The sequence below is a fragment of the Staurois parvus genome, unplaced genomic scaffold (assembly GCF_062004578.1).
Source record: "Staurois parvus isolate SC_StPar_1 unplaced genomic scaffold, SC_StPar_1.0 ptg000061l, whole genome shotgun sequence".
Lineage (NCBI taxonomy): Eukaryota > Metazoa > Chordata > Amphibia > Anura > Ranidae > Staurois > Staurois parvus.
The window spans coordinates 5,881,040-5,900,684 of record NW_028317857.1 but is presented as its reverse complement, the minus strand read 5'-3'; the positions used below and the strand labels follow the sequence as shown (position 1 = coordinate 5,900,684).

Sequence of the window (19,645 nt, the reverse complement as noted above, 5' to 3'; positions counted from 1 at the left end):
AGAGGAATTCCAGTCCAGCAAAAAGTGTCTCTGCAGAGAGCTCCGCTATTTCTTTGACAGTTCTCTGACAGTTCCTTGACATTTACAGCGGTTGCAACATTGTATCTATTTGTTTCCGAATAAAAACATCTGTATCCTAAATGGAAACAAATAGATACAATGTTGCAACCGCTGTAAATGTCAAGGAACTGTCAGAGAACTGTCAGAAATAGCAGAGCTCTCTGCAGGGACACTTTTTGCCGGCTGTAGACGGGATGAAAATCGGCCCGATTTTTTTTTTTTTTTTTACCATTGGTGGTAACGTCGGCCACTTGAACCGTTCGTTCAAGTGGCCGACGTTTGATTGTTCGTTTTTTTAAAAGAAATATCGGCCGATTTTCGACCCATCTATGGCCTGTATTACTATGGGATATCCGTTGTCGACTGCCCCTCCTCTACACTGAAGCCAGCCATGTGACTCGACTGGAGCTGCTTCGTAATAGGTAATAGCATATTTCCTTTTACAGGGTAGATAGAATGGTCTTAGAATGGGGGTGGGAGTAGATTTATCCCTTTAGTTAGGATTTTATAATTATTATTATTATTATACAGGATTTATACTGTCTTTAGGTGGCATTTGACTGGAATGCCACCTTAAGACAGGCCACAGACATAAGCAGTTAGTCGCACATGCAGTACTTGTGTGATTTGACTGTCTTCAGGGCCCTCAATTGGCAAAGTGTTTTGGAATGTTCTCCAGTCTGGCTGAATTGGCTGAGTGTTTTGTGGTGCTTGTTGGCACCATTAGGCTATCTTAAATCACATTATTATTTTACATTAAAGCCAAATTCCAGGCTTAACCGGCTTTGCTTATTATATTTAGTTTATATATTTATATTTGTACACAAAGCAATCCATTATTGGTGTAGGCTGCCCCATGTGTGCCGTGTCCTAGGGCAGTTGTAGCTGTACTGTTTCCTGGTGTGAATCATTAGCTGGTAATTTAGGCATGTCACTACCCATTATTTACAGACATAAAGCTATAATTGTCTCTTTATTTTGCTCACTGGGATATCTTTAACCAGTTTCAGCCAACTTTGTTGTTTTTGTGTTCTGCAAGCAGTTAGTTAATTCCTTACATTTAGGGATAAAATGCATTTATAATTCACAAAAATGAAACCTCGCATGCGAAGAGCACTGCCTATTTGTTTAGGGCTTCGGCTTTTCATTCAGGGGCAGCTGTAATGCACCAACCAACACTCATTTTTGTTAGTATGATCAGCAGACCCCATTTGCGCACTTGTTTGGAATGCAGCAAACACACCTACTGTACTGTATTATTATTATACAGTATTTATATAGCGCCAATAGTTTGCTCAGCGCTGTACATTACAATGGGAGACAGTACACAAGACAGTACAGTAACAATACAATTCGATACACGAGGGGTTGGAGGGCCCTGCTCTTTGGAGCTTACAATCTAGGAGGGAGGGGATAGTGGTACAGGAGGAAATGGCTGTGGGCTGTAGGCTCCCTGTTCTTTCTTATACATAGATATGTTGGTATGAAGACATTTTAACCTCTTGCCACTCACGTGTGTTGCCAAAGAGGGTGTGCTTTAATGCCCACACGCCGCACGTGTGTGTTCCTTTTTTTTCTCGCTGGAATTGTCAACCGCAAACATACTCTCATATCCATTAGTTCCACCATTCGCCTGTCGTATTCTGCCGCTCCATATTTCTGCGTCACCCTCCAATTTTCTTGCATCGAGTGCCGTCTGTCTCTTCCTGATTCTTGCAGCCGGTCCACTGATGTCATGCCATTAAGTTTGTCCTCCAGCTTCTGTGAGGAAGCTGATAGCTCCTGGGATATGCAATGTAGGTATCCTAGGAGGCTTCAGTAGCAGAGTCAAAGTAATTTTAACCTAGGTGAGAATGGAGACACGGGAAGAGTGGATTGTAAAATTGAAAAAAAAAAAGCAAAAAAGGTGGGCAGTGGGGTGGTTTTTTCTGTGAAAAAAACAACTCTGCTGTAATGTAATATTTTATCTTAAGGTGTAACTTGGCACCTTTTGCTGTTGAACACGCTTGCAAGATGGCCTGTAATTCTACTTGTCGTGTGGCAGAGACCAGCACTTTAATGTCCCTGATGTTCACAATGACAAGCCTGGGGTCTGGCCTCATTATCAACTGGGGATCATTACTTTAAAGAGTAACTCCACTTTTGTTGAGAAAGAAACAGAAACATTCCCCTCTGGGTAATCTATGTACATTGCAGAGTTTTTAAACTAGCGTAGATTCTTACCTTTTTGTTATTCTGAAGAAATAGCTGTTTTTGTTTGTTTGTGTCCATATGCAAAGTGAATGTGAGTGGGAGTGACTATCAGTCAGCTCCTGCAGGGTTCTTATGAGGAAAGTATCAGAGTCTGCATCCCTTTTAGACGTGATTAACCCTTTGGGAGTGTCTCACCAGGACTGAAATGTTTGTTGCAGAGGATGCAAGGGTGCTCAAAATCTGATTTGTACCCTACTAAAGATTTCGGAGAAAATAAGTGAGCCAATCACACGTTTCTGTGTACAGAATGCTTCCAGGTAGCCATACTGCATTTTACTGAAAATTACAACGCTGCAGATTGAAAAGAAAAAGTAATTTTAAAAACATTCAGGTACCATATGACTTGTGTTGCAATTGTGTATGCTTTATTATTTTCTATATTTGTTTCCCATGAAATTGGTTAGAGATAGTGTTGATATCTTACTATCCAAAGTGGCTTTCACACATATCTGACTAGAGTTTTACATGTGACTTTTGAATAATTTGACACGGTTAGAAAAAATCCCTATGACCTCTTGTGAAAAAGGTTTTGCCAAGAAAAAAAATAACCCGCCTTCTAATTTGTGGTATTTTGGGTGAATAATGCTCATAACTGAGGATTTACGGAACAAAGGCACAACCCTGTTTTGATGTCGTAAATAATCTGCTTTGATCTAGGTGAATTTCCTTGTCTACACGTTGTGATTACAGGCTTTTTATCTTGGCTGTGGAAGAGTAATTCAAGGAGGAAAAAAAAATAGTGACAGTCTGTTTGTTGGGTTGTTGCCAGTAGCAGATCGATCAGCATTTGGAATCTTCTAAACAGCCAGAACATTATAAAGTTTGCTATAAAGAAGTGAAAAAGTCTCTCCTTGAGAGCAGGTTGCCTGTCAAAGAGGACCTGTACTGTGGAAGTTCTGCTCAAAAAAGACAGCACTTTTTCACTGTATTAGGGCAGTTATCTTGGCAGGTGAGCATGGCTTAGATGTGAGAACAGCCCTAATGTATGGTGATCAAATGACTTGTGGGGCAATGGTCATGAAGCAGTTGAGGATCTGAAAGCACATAGCCACAGAAGGAAAGAAGCAGGGCGATGCTTGTACTGAAAAAAAAAAACAAAAAAAAAAAAAACAAAACATTTATAAAGCACACTAAGTCTCTTCTAATTGTAAGCGATGTATGGGGGGGAAAAAAAGCTGAGAATGTATCTGATCTTGTAGCCTAAGAAAATCATGTATATGGTTCTCCTCCTCTGAGTTCTGTCTGGTGTCTTAAAGTGTTACTAAACCCATAAAAGTAAAATCAGTCTGTATATACAGTAAAACATGCTTGTTATATTGTGGAACCTAAAGGGTTAATCATCTGCATTGTGTAAAAACGATGTTTGACCCTGTCTTCCCTGATCCTCCCCTTCTTCCACAGTCCCCAATCCATCTGTGGATAGAACAGAGTCTTGGGGCAAGCTGCACATGCTCAGTTTGGTCTGTATTCCTATAGTTTTTTTCTTCTTGGGAGAGTGCGTATGATCAACACTGTCCAGACAGAGGGTCAGAGGTTATGCAGCCTCATAGGACAATCGGGAGAATGAAAATTCCTCCCACAAGCAAAGTATACATATCTGTACTCGGCTGCATAAGGAGTAGAGGGAGGTGAAATGGCAGCACCCTGATCTTCCCAGTGAATGGCTGTGCAGGGTGGGGGCTTGTCAGCAGAAGTTTATCATTGGAGGAGAGAAGGCTGCGTTCTCAGCACAGCTACAAAACTGACCACCGTGTATTCTCCGACTTAGTGTGGTCAGTTTTTAATAGGAAAGCCGAGGGACTGACAGGAGCCTCAGGGATTTCACACAAAGGACAACACAGTGGCTAAATGGTTAGCACTTCCGCCTGGCAGCACTAGGGTCGTTGGTTCGAATCCCAGCCACAGCACCACCTGCCTGGAGTTTGCATGTTCTCCCTGTGCCTGCGTGGGTTTTCTCGGGGTACTCCGGTTTTCTCCCACACTCCAAAGACATGCTGGTAGGTTAATTGGATCCTGTCTAAATTGGCCCTAGTATGTGTATGTATGAATGTAAGTTAGGGACCTTATATTGTACACCCCTTGAGGGTTGGGGACTGATGGGAATGTACAATATGTGTGTGTGTAAAGCGCTGCGTAAATGGACGGCACTATATAAGTACCTGAAATAAATAAGTAAAGAGAGCCAGATACATTTTCATTCAAGTACATGGTACAGCAGGCACATATCACAAATATGAAATGTTGGGTTTACATATTAAGTAAGCTTCTATATGTTTTTTTTTTCTTTCTTGCAAGTCAAGAGAATTTAGTGACATTTTCTAAAAGTGAAGACACTTTTACGTTCTGCCCAAAGCTTTTGGGTATAGATGCTTTTGTAAAATCCAACATTATAAGTCATTTTTTTCAGTGTGGTAGGTGTTGGCCATTATGTTTTGGTAGCAGCATTATTTAGTCCTGTAAAACACAAAGGTTTTCATATTTAAAATATGATTAGAACCTTTGTTGCTGGGTTTTTGAAGCTAGCTGTTTTCTGCTGAGCTCTGGAAAGTGAAGACATTCATCTCTGACTGGTAGTTTATAGAAAACTATTCAGCAACATCAGCGGTCCTGTGGTCTATCCTTCATTATTCATGTATTTTGCGGAGGGTTTAGATCTGCAGAAAGGCTTGTCCTTGATGCGAGTTTAATATTTGTGGGTTTGGTAATCAGAAAGGTACATATTTTCCACAAAGGCTTTTGGTGTACAAGTTTAGTTTCCATTAAGCTAGAATAGAATGTGATGCCGTGCTTCCATTACTTGGAGTGTTATTAGATCATTCTGGGTAGCTTGGCCTATGTTAACTTTGTGGAATGTTTTATAGTGTTAGAGTTGGCCAAGGGAAACTTTAGGTTTTTTGTGTGGGTTTTTTTTTTTTTTTTTAAAGTTGTGTATATGCCTTTGTATCTCACTGTATACAGTATTATTAATTGATGTAAACCAACTTATTTCTATCAGCAGTATGCTGTTTTATGTGTACATTTTCAAGACAAAGTTTGTGAACCCTGTGGGATTGCCTGAATTTATGTGTGATAGAATCCTAAAATGTGGTCTGATCTTCTTCCAAACCACAATAATAACTAAAGGCTGTTGTATTTAACAAACAACACATGCAATTTTTTTACATTACATCTTTATTAAACAAATTGTTTAAATATTCACGATCCCTGTTAGAGAACGTAGGTGAACCTATAGGGTAAGTTTTTTCCTGACTGAAAGAAAAAAGAAGTGTTGTACAGATTAACACCTGGATGTTCACCATCTCTCAGTAGAGAAAAGATATGCAGAAGTGGAGGAAATCCAGAACTGTTGCTATTTTCCTGAGGAATAAAAGTGCTGCAGTGATCATCACAGGAGCTCAGCGTGCTCTGCTAATGCTGGTCATGGATAGATTTTTAATTTTTTTGGCCAGCCAGCTGATAAAAAAAAAATGAAAAGATTCTTATATCCACACAAGGTGGATGGAGGAATCATTCCTGCTGTGCTGTCATATTCTGACAGCGGTACTCCTCCACTGGCAGAATACACTGACCAGTGCTGTAGTCAGTTGACGGCAGTGCTGATAAAACATAAATATTCCTACATTCCCATTTAAGAGAAGCTGATTGCCTAGCAGGAATGGTCATAGATTGAAATTCAGCTGGTCCCTGGTGAACTGGCCGAATTTCGATCCATCTATGACCAGCTTAAATGAGGTGAAAAGTTTTCTTGAAACAACAAGGAGCCTGCAGAAATCTCTTGAACTTGCCACTATAGGAACAACGCTGAACAAGAATGGTGTTTCTAGGAGGACATCACAAGGGAAGATATTAGTCTCCCCAAAAATTCCTATTGTATTGAAGCAAGATTAGAGGCTGAGATGCAATGTGGAGTTAGATAAACTTGACTAATGAATTACATTTTTCTTGCTACTGTATATGTTTGCAGCCATATTTTTCCACCAGCCTGTGCTTCTTGTGTAGTTGTGCAATGTGTTGCTTGTGCTTTATTGTTCCTTGGTCCCGGAGCAAGTGTACCTGTATGCTCACACTAAAAACGTTACACTGTCCTTGGTTACATTTTTTCAGTGAAGCTAATTGCAGTATCTGATGGGGAAAAATGTCATGTCAAAAATTACTCTTTTTACAGTAATGACTGAAAATGTGCACTTGCCACAAACTATCTGTTTACCTTTATTAAAATATAAGCGATACTTTACAATTAAAAAAAAAAAAAGGTCTGCTTTTACTAGGTAGCAGCTATTGGTAAATATGGATAGGTGATGTTTTTAAATCCTAAATACTTCCAAGGGTTAGAACGTTTGGCATGCTTGTATCCTGTATGTCCCCACTGGGGCCAAACTACCCAAACCAAGTGATTAAAGTTCCTGGAAACCTGGAGGTGTTCTTTAAGCCATGACATGACGACAAACTGATCTGTCTGTTTCTTCGCAAAACTCCAGATGAACACATTTGACTGATTTTTCTTAATGCATTCACCCTGGGCCGTGCTGAGAAACTGATAGTACATTTTGTAGAAGTTCAGTGCCAGATCCTGTATTTTGGGCCTGTCTGGTCTTGTTAGCCTACCTATGTCTTTCTATGTGGAACTTGGAGGGAAGCACGATTGTTATCCAGAGCTTTGGAAGCAAATGATAGGTTTACTCTTCTCGAGTTATAATTTTGGGTTCTTTATTAATGGTTTGGACATTGGACCATGTGCTCTATATGTTCTCCTTGAGTACATGTGTCTAGAGTTGTAGTCCAAGGTGGTGGTCATGGCTCTTCTGGATTAAAGCAGCATTTAACCCAAAAGCAACTATTTTATTATGTTGCAGCTCACCAGTTCTTATATATGTTGGCTGCTGGTGATCTGGCCAGTAAGTATTTTTTTTTTTTTTTTTTTAAACAAGCTAACCTTGAGACAAACCCTTTACCACTGACAGGTGTTTACAATGGTCAGATTTGATTTATTGATGCAAATCTTTTATCCCAAAAGAGGAAAAAAAAAACAGCTGTAACTGCTTATAAAGTGTCATCTGGAGTTAAAGCGGAGTTCCACTCAACCTATCAAAAAATAAGTCAGCAGCTACAAAAACTGTAGCTGCTGACTTTTAAAAAACAGCCACTTGCCTGTCTCTCGGTCCCGTGGTGTGTCCCCTGTAGCTTGTTTCACCGGCCGTCCTGTATTCCAGGAGGTCGGCATCTTCAGTGTGGGCACCGGCTGTGATAGCTTGCGGCTTCACAGCCGAGTACCCACTGCGAATGCATGAGTAGCGCTGCGCTTCATGAATGGTCCTGTAGTCTTTTGGGACCTGTCACGTGTCCTAAAAGACTACAGGGAGGACACCTCCTGCTTCCAATCGCCTAGGTGATTGGACCGGAAGTGGGAGCGGGTACCTGTCAAATTCGGGTACCCCCCCCCGCTCCCCAAAGGTGCCAATGCTTAATGGGGAGCGGGGAAGCAGTACTTAAAGCGGAACTTGCCCTTTTGGGTGGAGCTCCTCTTTAAGTTTCAATTTGTTAGTGTGTCTAAATCTACTAGGACATCTAACACATTCCTCCTTCGAGATTTGCAAGTCCTCTGTCCAAAGGTGCCCCTGTGCTCCTCATCCAGAGTGGGGGCACTCTAATACTGGAGGTGTGTTACTGGCCAGATCACCTGGGGAAAACAAAGGGGGAAAAAACCTAAAAAAAATAAAATAAAAAAAAACTAATGCAGCCACCACATCTAATGATGTGTCCTAGGACAATTCTTTCCCCCTCTCCTTTCTGTATGATGGCTGATATAATGCACCCTAGTTGGTCACTATACCTGACAAATGTAGACTGGGTGCAGCCTGATTGGAGGATTCAGGGAAGGCTGCTGGTTTACATCCCATGTAAATTGTGATAAGGAAAACCAATAGCCAGACCTTCGAAGTGGAGACATATTGACAGTAACACCAATTGGGAAGCTAGGAGGGGTATCCTGGAGAAACACTCAATGGTTTAAATATATTCGTCTATTTAATTAAAGTATATTTCTAATTACAAAATATACATCTGTTAATTTCACATAAACTCACATAATTTCACATTAGTGTCAGTAGTATAGCTGGTGGTGTTTTTCATACATTTAAGCAACTCTCTAACGCTTAAAGTAATACCTCTCTAATGCTTAAGTAAAAGTAACCACAAGGTCACTTGTACTTAAAGGGCTGAAACAAAAATATACACTTGCCTTTCCGGCGGCCAGTTGAACTTCCTGCTGCATTGACTTTCCCCCAGCCGAGATACTTATCTTTCACAGGGAGCTCACTTGGTACAAATGACGCTGGGATGACAGGTTCACTTTAACCTTTTTCTATGTGTACTTATCCTGTTTTTGAAGTATTTGAAGCTTAACTCTGAACCCCCAAAATGAAAATGAAACCCATCCATTTAACGTTTTCCCAAAACCGGTAGATTTAAGGCATCCCATGAATAACTGACACAGTTGCTTGTGCTCTCAACTGAACTGTCAAGCCATCAAATGACTGGTGTCATAATTGATCACATGTGCAGCACCTTGACAGCTGCAGATTAGAGGCTAAGATGGCAGCTTCCTTGGCTGTAAAGGTTAGGGAGTGTTAAAGTCCATTTAAATTTCTAAACCTCTTATTCCTTAACCTGAAGTGAGCCGAATACTAATTTCAGCTGGCATTTTGCTTAAATTGGTCATAACGGATGTTTGGATGACATTCGCTACACTGGGGCAAGGGCTGCTGTATTTGATTTTCTGTAAACCTCTGTATAATGCACAAATAGTGGTAATTTGTTTCTTTTCCATTAACAGGACCCTAACTACTGGATTCAAGTTCATCGTTTAGAACATGGTGATGGCGGCATTCTGGACCTTGATGACATTCTTTGTGATGTAGCTGATGACAAAGACAGAGTAAGTCTGAAGCAATCCCATGACGTATACAGTTTAATTTTTTTTCATGCTGTTAATATTGCTGATTCCCTAAAGGATTTCCTGTGCTCTGAAAGTCTTTCTATACAGTGAATTTGTTGACCATTACCATTTTTTAAGTGTACTTGTATCAAACTTTGAGCAGTATTGGATGGATATAGGCTCCATGCACACAAGGCATTGAATTGTAGGCCCCATTCGCACCTGCACAATGCACTAACATGCGTTTTTCATATGTCAACATAGAGCAGCCATTCACTTGAATGGGCTGTCCTACATGCAACATATGTACCAAAAGAATCCCCGGCACCTTTTTTTTTTTTTCATGGCAAGATGCATGTTTTTCGCATGTTCACAGAACAGACAGGTGTGAATGGGGCCTAGCGTACGATCTTGCCTGTAGCAGGATCTGCTTAAAAATCTTGTCTGTACACTGGAATACATGAAATGTTTGTACTAACCTGTACATGCATACAGCCCATAGTGCAAATGTATCTTTTTGGATGCTAGCACACAGGCTGGCTATGTTCTCTTTCGGGGAGAGAGGGTAAAAAGGAAAGGTGGTGCTGTCTGTCTCTATGTGAGAAGTGATCTCAGAGCGAGTGTGAAAGTGGCTCTAGTTGATGGAGAGTGTGATGAGGCTGAAGCATTATGAATGGAACTGAACACGGTGGTGCATACTACAAAGGTAATCATTGGAGCTTCTTATAGGCCTTCCAGTGTTAATGAAGAGGTGCAGACTCCGCTCCTTGCACAGACCAAAAGGGCTGCAAGGGTTGGGACAGTGATGATAGTGGGGGATTTTAACTACCCGGAAACTGACTGGAGTAATGATACTGCAGGAACAGTTAAAGGGCAAACATTTATGAACCTACTACAGGACAGTTTTATGGTACAGTTCATAGAGGCCCCACGTAGGAATGACGCTCTGCTGGACCTCGTAATCTCAAACCATGCAGAGCTTATTACGAATGTCCATATAAGAGAACATCTGGGTAGCAGTGACCATAACATGATTTAATTTATTGTTCGCTGTAAACATCAAGCACATATGGGAAAAATAAAAATGCTCAACTTTTGAGAGAGCTAATTCTCCAAGCCTGAGAGCTGAAGAACGGTCTTCAGCAGCCCTGGGAACTCTGATGCTAGGTCCATATCTCCACTGGGGTGACGATGTCTCCTTTCCTGATCTTGAACCCCGGTGGTGGTTTGGACGAGTTCACCGCTTGCCACCAATGTAACAGAACCGGACCCCAACTGCACTAGAGTATTTACGTTAGACTCCCGCCTCCCTGTCCGAACACAGATCCACGGACACCACTGCTGACCATACAAGATGAGACCGCACCAGACTTGTAATAAAACAGGAAATGGACTGCTTTATTGTAACATAGATACAAGATATATACACAGGGCGGGGAAATACACCCAGTAACAGGAAACACATCAGCAGCCCATCCCATCAGGGGGAAGGGCTGCCGGAAACATCCCCCCACCAAACCAGTACAAACACACATATCCCATAATAGTTTACTCCCAAGCAAGACACACAATAGAACAATGGGATGCAGCCGCATGGCAGTGAGCAATGAACACCCCCCCACCCCAATATTAGAACATTCCACCCTTTACCCCTAACAGGCACAGGGTGACTTACACATAATAGGGATATGGGGAGCTGGAACAGGGGTCCCGTCCCCCCCAAAGGTGGCTGTGTTCCATGGGCCCCCCACCCAAAGTCACTCCTGTCACACTGCTCTCAAAGACTTAGACTAGAAGGGAATATTGGCTTCGAAAAAGACTGTATGTGAACACACTGCAAATTATATTGGGCAACAAGTTTAAAAGGCTAAAAATCAAACCTATGTGGCTTCCGGCCAAAGTTAAAAAAGCTACAGATAATAAGAAAAGAGCTTTTATTAAATAGAAAAATGAAGGAATGCTATCATCGTTTAAACCTTACAAAGAATATAACAGTATATGCAAAAAGGAAATAAAGGCTGCAAAAATTTGAAAACAAACGATAGATTGCAAAAGATAGCAGGAGAAACCCCTAAAAATTCTTCAAATATATTAATAATAAAAAGGTCTGATCCGAGCATGTAGGACCTTTACAAAATAACCTAGAGTGGGGGACTGGGGACAAAGAGAAGGCAAATTTATTAAATACCTTCTTCAGTTTTGTGTATACAAAGGAGCATGGGGGAGCTCTTGTCCATAATGGGCATGGTATTGACACAGCTCCAGATGATCCACATTGGCTCACAATTGATATGATCCAAAAATATTTAGACAGTATAAAGGTGAATAAAGCACCTGGACCGGGTGGCATACACCCACGGGTCCTTAAAGAATTGAGCTCTGTCATTTCAAAGCCATTGTTTCTAATTTTTAGGGACTCTTTAATGACTGGCATAGACCACTGGATTGGTGTAATGTGGTGTCTATATTTAAAAATGGGTCAAAATCTTTACCAAGTAATTATAGACCTGTTAGTTTAACTTCTATAGTTGGGAAGATACTGGAGAGTTTAATAAAAGACAACATAGATGAGTTCTTGCTGGAAAAAAATATTTTAAGCAACAGACAGCATGGATTCATGAAAGACAGAAGTTGTCAAACAAATCTTATTTCTTTTTATGAGGTGAGCAAAACCTTAAACAGAGGGTGGCTGTGGATGTGGTATACTTGGACAGAGGGGTGGTGGTGGACGTGGTATACTTGGACAGAGGGGTGGTGGTGGACGTGGTATACTTGGATTTTGCAAAAGCGTTTGACACAGTTCCCCACACATGGCTAATGTGTAAGGTAAAGTCTACGGGCTTGAAAAAATCCATATGTAAATGGATAGAAAACTGGCTAAAAGATTGTATTCAGAGAGTAGTGGTTAATGATTCATACTCTGCATGGTCTAGGGTTGTCAGTGGTGTACCCCAAGGTTCAGTGTTGGGACCCTTACTTTTTAATATATTTATAAACAATATAGGGTCTGGGATTAAAAATCCAATTTCAGTCTTTGCAGATGACACCAAGCTGTGCAGTGGAACAATGTCCTTACAGGATGTCTTCAACTTACAAGCCGACCTCAATGCTCTGTTTAATTGGGCAGCTTTGTGGCAAATGAGGTTTAATGTTGATAAATGTAAGGTTTTGCACTTGGGGGCTAAGAATATGCATGTATCATACATACTTGGGGGGCGGACAACTGGGGGAATCGGTGGTGGAGAAGGATCTGGGAGTTCTGGTAGATCACAAGCTTAAGTCCTCATGCACACTGGATGCTTTACAGCGGCTGTTTTTGGCTTTTGGTGTTTTTTTTTTCTACAGCCAGTAAACTCCCCACCATGCTATCCTATGTGTCCATGCACACATAGACTGTAATCAGCATTTATTGGCTGGAAAAAAAAAACGAGAACTAGTGGGCTTCTAGAGGAGTTTTTTAGCTGTAAAAATGCTCTAATGCTGAAAACCGCAGTAAAATGTGGCAAACTGGTGTTTGCTGTTTTTTTTTAACAAAATAAAGAAAATTTTCTCAAAAAACATCCAAAAACGCCACTAAGTGCTAATGCAAAAATGCTGAAAAACTCATGTTTTTAACATGACTTTACACAGCTAACGTTACCAGCGTCATTAAAACATCCCATGTGCATGAAGCCTTATAATGGCATGCAATGCCAAGCTGCGGTTTCTAAAGCGAGCAAAATCCTCTCTTGTATTAAAAGAGGTATAGACTGCAGAGAGAGAGAGAGATATATCATATTACCCCGGTACAAATCATTAGTAACACCTCATCTGGAATATGCAGTTCAGTTTTGGGCACCAATTCACAAAAAGAACATTGGGGAACTGGAGAAAGTACAGAGAAGGGCAACTAAACTGATACGAGGCATGGAGGAGCTCAGCTATGAGGAAAGATTAGAGGAACTGAATTTATTCTCTCTTGAGAAGAGGAGATTAAGGGGGGATATGATCAACATGTATAAATATATCAGTGGTTCATATAGTGAACTCGTTGTAGAGCTATTAACCCTGAGGTCATCACAGAGGACAAGGGGGCACTCTTTACATCTGGAGGAAAAGAGATTTAATCTCCAAATACGGAAAGGTTTCTTCACAGTAAGAGCTGTGAAAATGTGGAATAGACTCCCTCAAGAGTTAGTTCTGGCCAACTCAGTGGATTGCTTTAAAAAAAAAAAAAAAAGGCCTGGATTCTTTCTTGGATGCACAGAATATAACTGGTTACCAACACTTATAGGTAAAGTTGATCCAGGGAATATTTGATTGCCTCTCAGTGGATCATGAAGGAATTTTGTCCCCTGCAGGAGCAAATTGGATCATGCTTTGCTGGGTTTTTGCCTTCCTCTGGATCAACTGTTTGGTGTAGGATTATAACTTTTTTTTTTTTTATATGGTTGAACTGGATGAACTTTTGTCTTTTTTCAGCCATACTATGTAACACAGGCGACTTCTGCTGCCTTGCATCCTTTTGTTGTTCTTGTGTGCATGAGTCTATAAAATTGAAAGAACAGTCTCCAATCTGGTCACTGGATGGTGATTACCTTCGAGGAGCCCAGCAACATGTGCATCCATTGACATCAGTAGAAAATGAAGTATTAGATGGAAGAAAAAGCTGTTGCATTTTAAAGCTTAGTTTTTGAAAGAGGAGGGGCTTTGTCAGTTTTTGCTGCAGTCTCTTCCTTGTTTCATTAGACCCCATTCACACCAGTGCATTATGGAGCTCAAAACACTTAACCTTCTAAATCCCATGGTCTTCAATTGTGCCTGTTCATACTTCAGCAAGGTGTCAACTCAAAGTAGATGAGCTTTTTTTGAGCTACAAGCTTTAAGTGTTTTTTTGGCCCCAGTAGACTTCAGGTGGACACCCCCCATGTAGCTAGCTTTCCTGTGGCTAAAAATAATTGGATAAAAAAAATGCTTAAGGCTTTGGACACCTGCAAAAATGCTCAAAAATACCCATGCAAACTCTCAAAAACTGTAATTGTTAAAGGCAACCCCAAACTTGTAGAGATTAATGCCCAAAAAGCTGAGGGAGCAACTTTTGGTGTGTTGTCACGCATAGGGCAGCCCATTCAAGTGAATGAGTTGCTCTATGCATGTTGCAAGAATGTGCAAGAAAATAAGTGCGGAAAACTGTGCATTCATGGAACGTGCAGATGTAAATGAGGCTTTACACAAACGCAGGCATCAGTGTGACTGCCTCTTTGTACAGTTGGGAGGTACTCTTTAAAGACCTTATTACAAAAGTGTCAGAAGCAAGCAGTTGGTGCTCTTGTTGAGTACTTTAGACAGGGTGGAGCAATAGAAGGTTTAGCTTTCTTTTCAGTCTATGAACATATATAAGGCCTGTTAAACTAAACCCAGACTAATTTATGCTGTGAAGGTAATCTGTCACTAAGTAAACATTGCTTGGGCTTGTAGCAATTGATGTATTAGATAAGATAGCATGTTTGTGTAGACTTTATCAATATCTCTGTTAATATTAAAATGTTTTCTCATTCTCTGTGAACAAATACTTTCTGAATAATCTGCTGTGTTCTGGCAATGAGAGAAATCGAGCTTCTGATTTAGGGCTCGTTCACACTTGACTGCTTTACCAACACTTACCAAACGCCCCTATAGCATTTGGCAAGCGTTGGTTTGGCATTTGCGGAGCGGTTTTTAACGCTCGGCAAACGCCGCATGCGCGGTTTAGCGGCGGTTGCTAGGCGTTTGCCGAGCATTAAAAACGCCCCACAAACACCTATAATGAAGTTTAAATGGTGTTGCCGCTCCGCAAACGCCCCGCAACCGCGTCGCAACCGTTCCGCAAACGCCGGACGGCATCATAGACTAGAATAGGAGGCTTCAACGCCTCCTGACTCGACCAGAGGCGTCCGTTTTGCCGCAACATGATGCTAACGCTCCCAGTAAAACAGCACCATGTGCTGCAATATGCACAATTGTCCGAGGCGTTTGGGAAGCGGTAAAAACGCTTCCCAAACGCCTCTTGGCCGCCTGCACACAACGCTAGTGTGAACGTAGCCTTACTGCAATTTTCTACTGTAGTATCAAGGATTTAAATACATTTATGGACATTGCTGATTACTTAACAATGACAGCATGTCCTAAAAGCTTGTGAGAGATTAGTACTGGGGACCAATCATGAGAAAATTTGAAGGTTGCACCTACTGACCTCTTTCTGGAGGAAGAAAAAGATAATTGCTTGGCTGTGGTATTCTGGCTCCTAACTCTGATTTAATAGCTACCGATTCTGGATAAGTAGCTCAAACAGTTGATAGCAGAGCATCCACATAATAAATGGGTAATGTGTTTTCAGGAGGCAAGCTGTAACTGCCTCCGTGTTTTCAAATTTTTATTAATTTATTTTTTTGAATGGTTTAAATTAAATTGGTTGTAAAGGCTGATGTTTTTTTTATGCATTCTCCCTATACTCGCCTAAGCCCCTTCTCAATCCAGCAATGTGCACTGGAGTTTCAGCTATCCCAGCACTCACGCTTTTCATTGGCTGAGACAACAGTGGGAGCCATTGGCTCCTGCTGCTGTCAATCACAGCCAGTGAGCCAATGAGAAGGGGGGGGTAGGGCTGAGCCGTAGCTCTGTGTGTGAATAAACATACGGAACAGTGGGTGCCCCCATAGCAAGCTGCTTGCTGTGGGGGCACCCGACAGGAAGGAGGAGCCAGGAGAGCCTGCGGGGGATCAGAGAAGAGGAGGATCCAAGCTGCTTTCTGCAACATCACTGCACACAGCAGGTAAGTATAATATGTTCCGTTATTTTTAGAAAAAAAAAACGAAACCTTTAAGCCTTTAAAATCACTTTAAACATTTCTATCTGCAGATAGCTGTGAATACAAACACGCTTCTGAAAAAAAAATTAAAGGAACACTCTGAAACACATCAGATCTCAATGGGGAAAAATATCATGCTGGTTATCTATACTGATATGGACTGGGTAATGTGTTAGGAATGTAAAGGATGCCCTGTCGTTTGATGGAAATTAAAATGATCAACCTACAGAGGACTGAATTCAAAGACACCCTGAAGATCAAAGTGCAAAAATGATGCAGCAGGCTAGTCCAACTCAAAATGGTACTCAGTAGTTTGTATGGCCCCCATGTGCTTGTGTGCATGCCTGTCAACATCGGGACATGCTCCTAATGAGACGATAGATGGTGTCCTGGGGTGTTTCCTCCCAGATCTGGACCAGGGCATCACTGAGCTCCTGGACAGTGTGAGGTGCAACCTGGCAGCATCAGATGGACCAAAACATGATATCCCAAAGGTGTTCTATTAGATTTAGGTCAGGCGAGCGTGGGGGGCCATTCAATGGTATCAATTCCTTCATCCTCCAGGAACTGTCTGCATACTCTCGCCACATGAGACTGGGCATTGCCATGCACCAGGAGGAACCCAGGACCCACTGCACCAACATATGGGTTCATCCCGATACCTAATCGTCAGGGTTCTATTGTCAAGCCTGTAGAGATCTGTGCGTCCCTCCATGGATATGCCTCCCTAGACCATCACTGACCGACCACCAAAATGGTCATGCTGAATGATATTACAGGTAGCAGAACGTTCTCCATGGCTTCTCCAGATCCTTTCACGTCTGTCACATGTGCTCAGGGTGAACTTGCTCTCATCTGTGAAAAGCACAGGGCGCCAGTGGCAGACCTGCCAGTTCTGGTGTTCAATGGCAAATGCCAATCAAGCTCTATGGTGCCGGCCAGTGAGTACAGGGCCCACTAGAGGATATTGTTGCCATCTAGTGCACCTGGTAATTTCATTAACAGCAAAGCAGCTGAAACTGATTAACAACCCCCTTTGCTACTTAACTGACCAGATCAATATCCCAGGAGTTTAATTGACTTGATGCTATACTCTGAATAAAAAGTGTTCCTTTAATTTTTTTGAGGTGTGTGTGTACTACATATACTTACATACATACATACACACAGTATATGTGTATGTATGTGTGTGTGTGTATATGTATGTATATGTATGTGTATATGTGTATATGTGTGTGTATATGTGTGTGTGTATGTATATATATATATATATATATATATATATATTATTTTTTTTTTTTTTTTTCCCAAAAAATTTCAAGTACCATTTGTGTACAGGTATTCCAAAATATCCCATCCACCAGCTTGTGTGCTGCTTGGCTGACTGCAGCTGACAGAAGCCTACCTTGATCAGATCACAGGCACTCCCTACCTACCATGCACTTGAGATTCCTTCAGTGCGTGAATTGTAAATGGACCTTGAAGAGTTAGCTGTTGCTGTTATAACACAAAGACTGATCATGTGATTTCTTTAAATGACGATCCTCCAACTTGGATGGCAGTTTCATAAAAACTGCTGCAAAGCCTGCACCAATATCTTCAGAACAGAAGCAGTTAAAGGTCTTTTCCTACCATAAGGTTTGCTAAACTCCTCCCTGTGTGTATCGTTGACAGGAGGGGATTGCATTTTGCCTCAGTAGAGAGGAGTACGACACTCAGATGTGAAGGGGATCGGGAAGTGTCCAGTGGTTGGATCAGGTGACTGTTTCCATTCCATGTCTTGGGATCAGGTGTCTGGAGCTCTCTGCTTTCCAGATTCCTGTCTGTGGATTGAGGATGGTAACACAGCCTAATGTGTGAGTCATTGGATGCTTGTTTTTGTTCTTAAGAAGTGTAGTTATATCAAGCAAGGTAGGACAGGTCCAGATGTTCATATGCACAGCTTGAAGAGGTTTTATGAAATATAGGTTAAATTACACAATATTGACAGTACTATAAAAATAAATCTGTGTGTTACATTAGGTATATTTTAAGGCACTGGTAAAGGGGAACACCGTAATAAACTTTCAATGCGTTGTGCTTTGTACAAAGAATGTAACTCTATTAATGCTTATCCTACATCCAGATTGCTGCTGTGTAAGGTAAAAATCTTAGTACAATTCATTCCAAAAAGTACAGCCAGTGCTATACTTCCAGCACTGCAAAGATGAGAGCTTTTAGAGCTGTGGCTCTCATACAGTCAAGGGATCCTGTTGTTTACCCTCCCAAAGCACAAGTGCCGAACCAAGTTAAGTGTCCAAAATGCTGCAATACACAATAGTACAAACTTTGTTTGCTAAAGAGCTTCCTTGAATCTGCGAAAACTTGTGTAACTTAGTCCAGGGCTTGAAAAAGCTGCTCGCCAAATGCAAGGAGAAATTCCTCTGCGGCGAGCACAGATGATGGATGGAGCGGCTGCACCTGCGCTCCAAGCCTCATTGTGAAGCCGAGTTCCGGATTCCAACTTCCGGTTTCCGGCACCTCCATTACACTGGCAGCGCCGCTGAGGGGACTGGAGCAGGAGAGCTCCGCTCTCCTCCGCTGAGAGGAGACACCCTCTCCACCACCATGGGTGACTCAAGGAGAGGCCATTGAAGTGGTATTTTGCATCAGAAAAAGGGTATTACACAAGTCTTGTTCCTGCCGTACAGTGAAAACCATAGCAAATCTTGATGTGAAACTGGCTTCCTACTGCTTTTTGTTATTCAAATAAATCATGTTTTGGTGTGTTTTTTCTTCATGGAATAAATTGCAATCCACACACAGCCACTGAAGTGGTATTTTGCATCAGAAAAAAGGGTATTACATAAGTCTTGGTCCTGCTGTACAACAAAAACCATTGCAAATCTTGATGTGAAACTGGCTTCCTACTGCATTTTGTCATCCAAAATTATTTTTTGGTGTTTTTTTTTTAATTGAATAGAATGCAATCCACACACAGCCATAGAAGTGGTATTTTGCATCAGAAAAAGGGTATTACACAAGTCTTGGTCGTGCTGTACAACACAAACCATGGCTGCTCTATTAGCACATCTTTGGTAAAATGTTTACTATTGCAGTTTTTAATATTTTGGACTCTTTATTCTAAAGAAAAATGTAATTTCATAAGCTTTAAGGGGGCTGGGTTGGGGGACGGGCCAGGGGTGGGGTTGGAGGCGGACCTGGGCATGGTTGGGTGGGGAAACTGGTGGAGGGTAAGGTTTGTGCCTGACTAGTACGTCTGGACTTGAAATTTTAAGCCCTGACTTAGTCGGTAAACCCTGATGAAGGGGGAGCTTGTGATCCTGGAAACAAGTTGCAACTTTGTTTTTTTTCTTCTTTTTTTAATTATTATTTTTGTTTTTTTGGTGAAGAATTTATAAAGCATTTTGGACTCTGTCATTTCGCTTTGTTTCTGGTGTATTCTTGTGTTTTTCTTTTAATTCTTATTTCAGTTGAGGTGAACACACAACACATGGGCTGGAAGCTCTTACTATAATGTAAGCAAAGGGCTGGATGTGCAGTGCTTGGCATCCAAGATGTAGCTTTATCAC

The 19,645-nt window shown here is 41.4% G+C and overlaps 1 protein-coding gene across 10 annotated transcripts in view; it reads left to right on the top strand.

Moving 5' to 3' along the window:
* The window catches only part of PARD3 (par-3 family cell polarity regulator), an 814,686-nt gene that overhangs the window by 95,471 nt on the left and 699,570 nt on the right, over positions 1 to 19,645 (top strand). For all 10 annotated transcript variants that reach the window (XM_089668705.1, XM_089668703.1, XM_089668701.1 and 7 more), the window contains exon 2: positions 9,146 to 9,247. In XM_089668705.1, the coding sequence (XP_089524831.1) occupies positions 9,146 to 9,247 (102 nt within the window). The remainder of the gene's footprint in view (positions 1 to 9,145; positions 9,248 to 19,645) is intronic.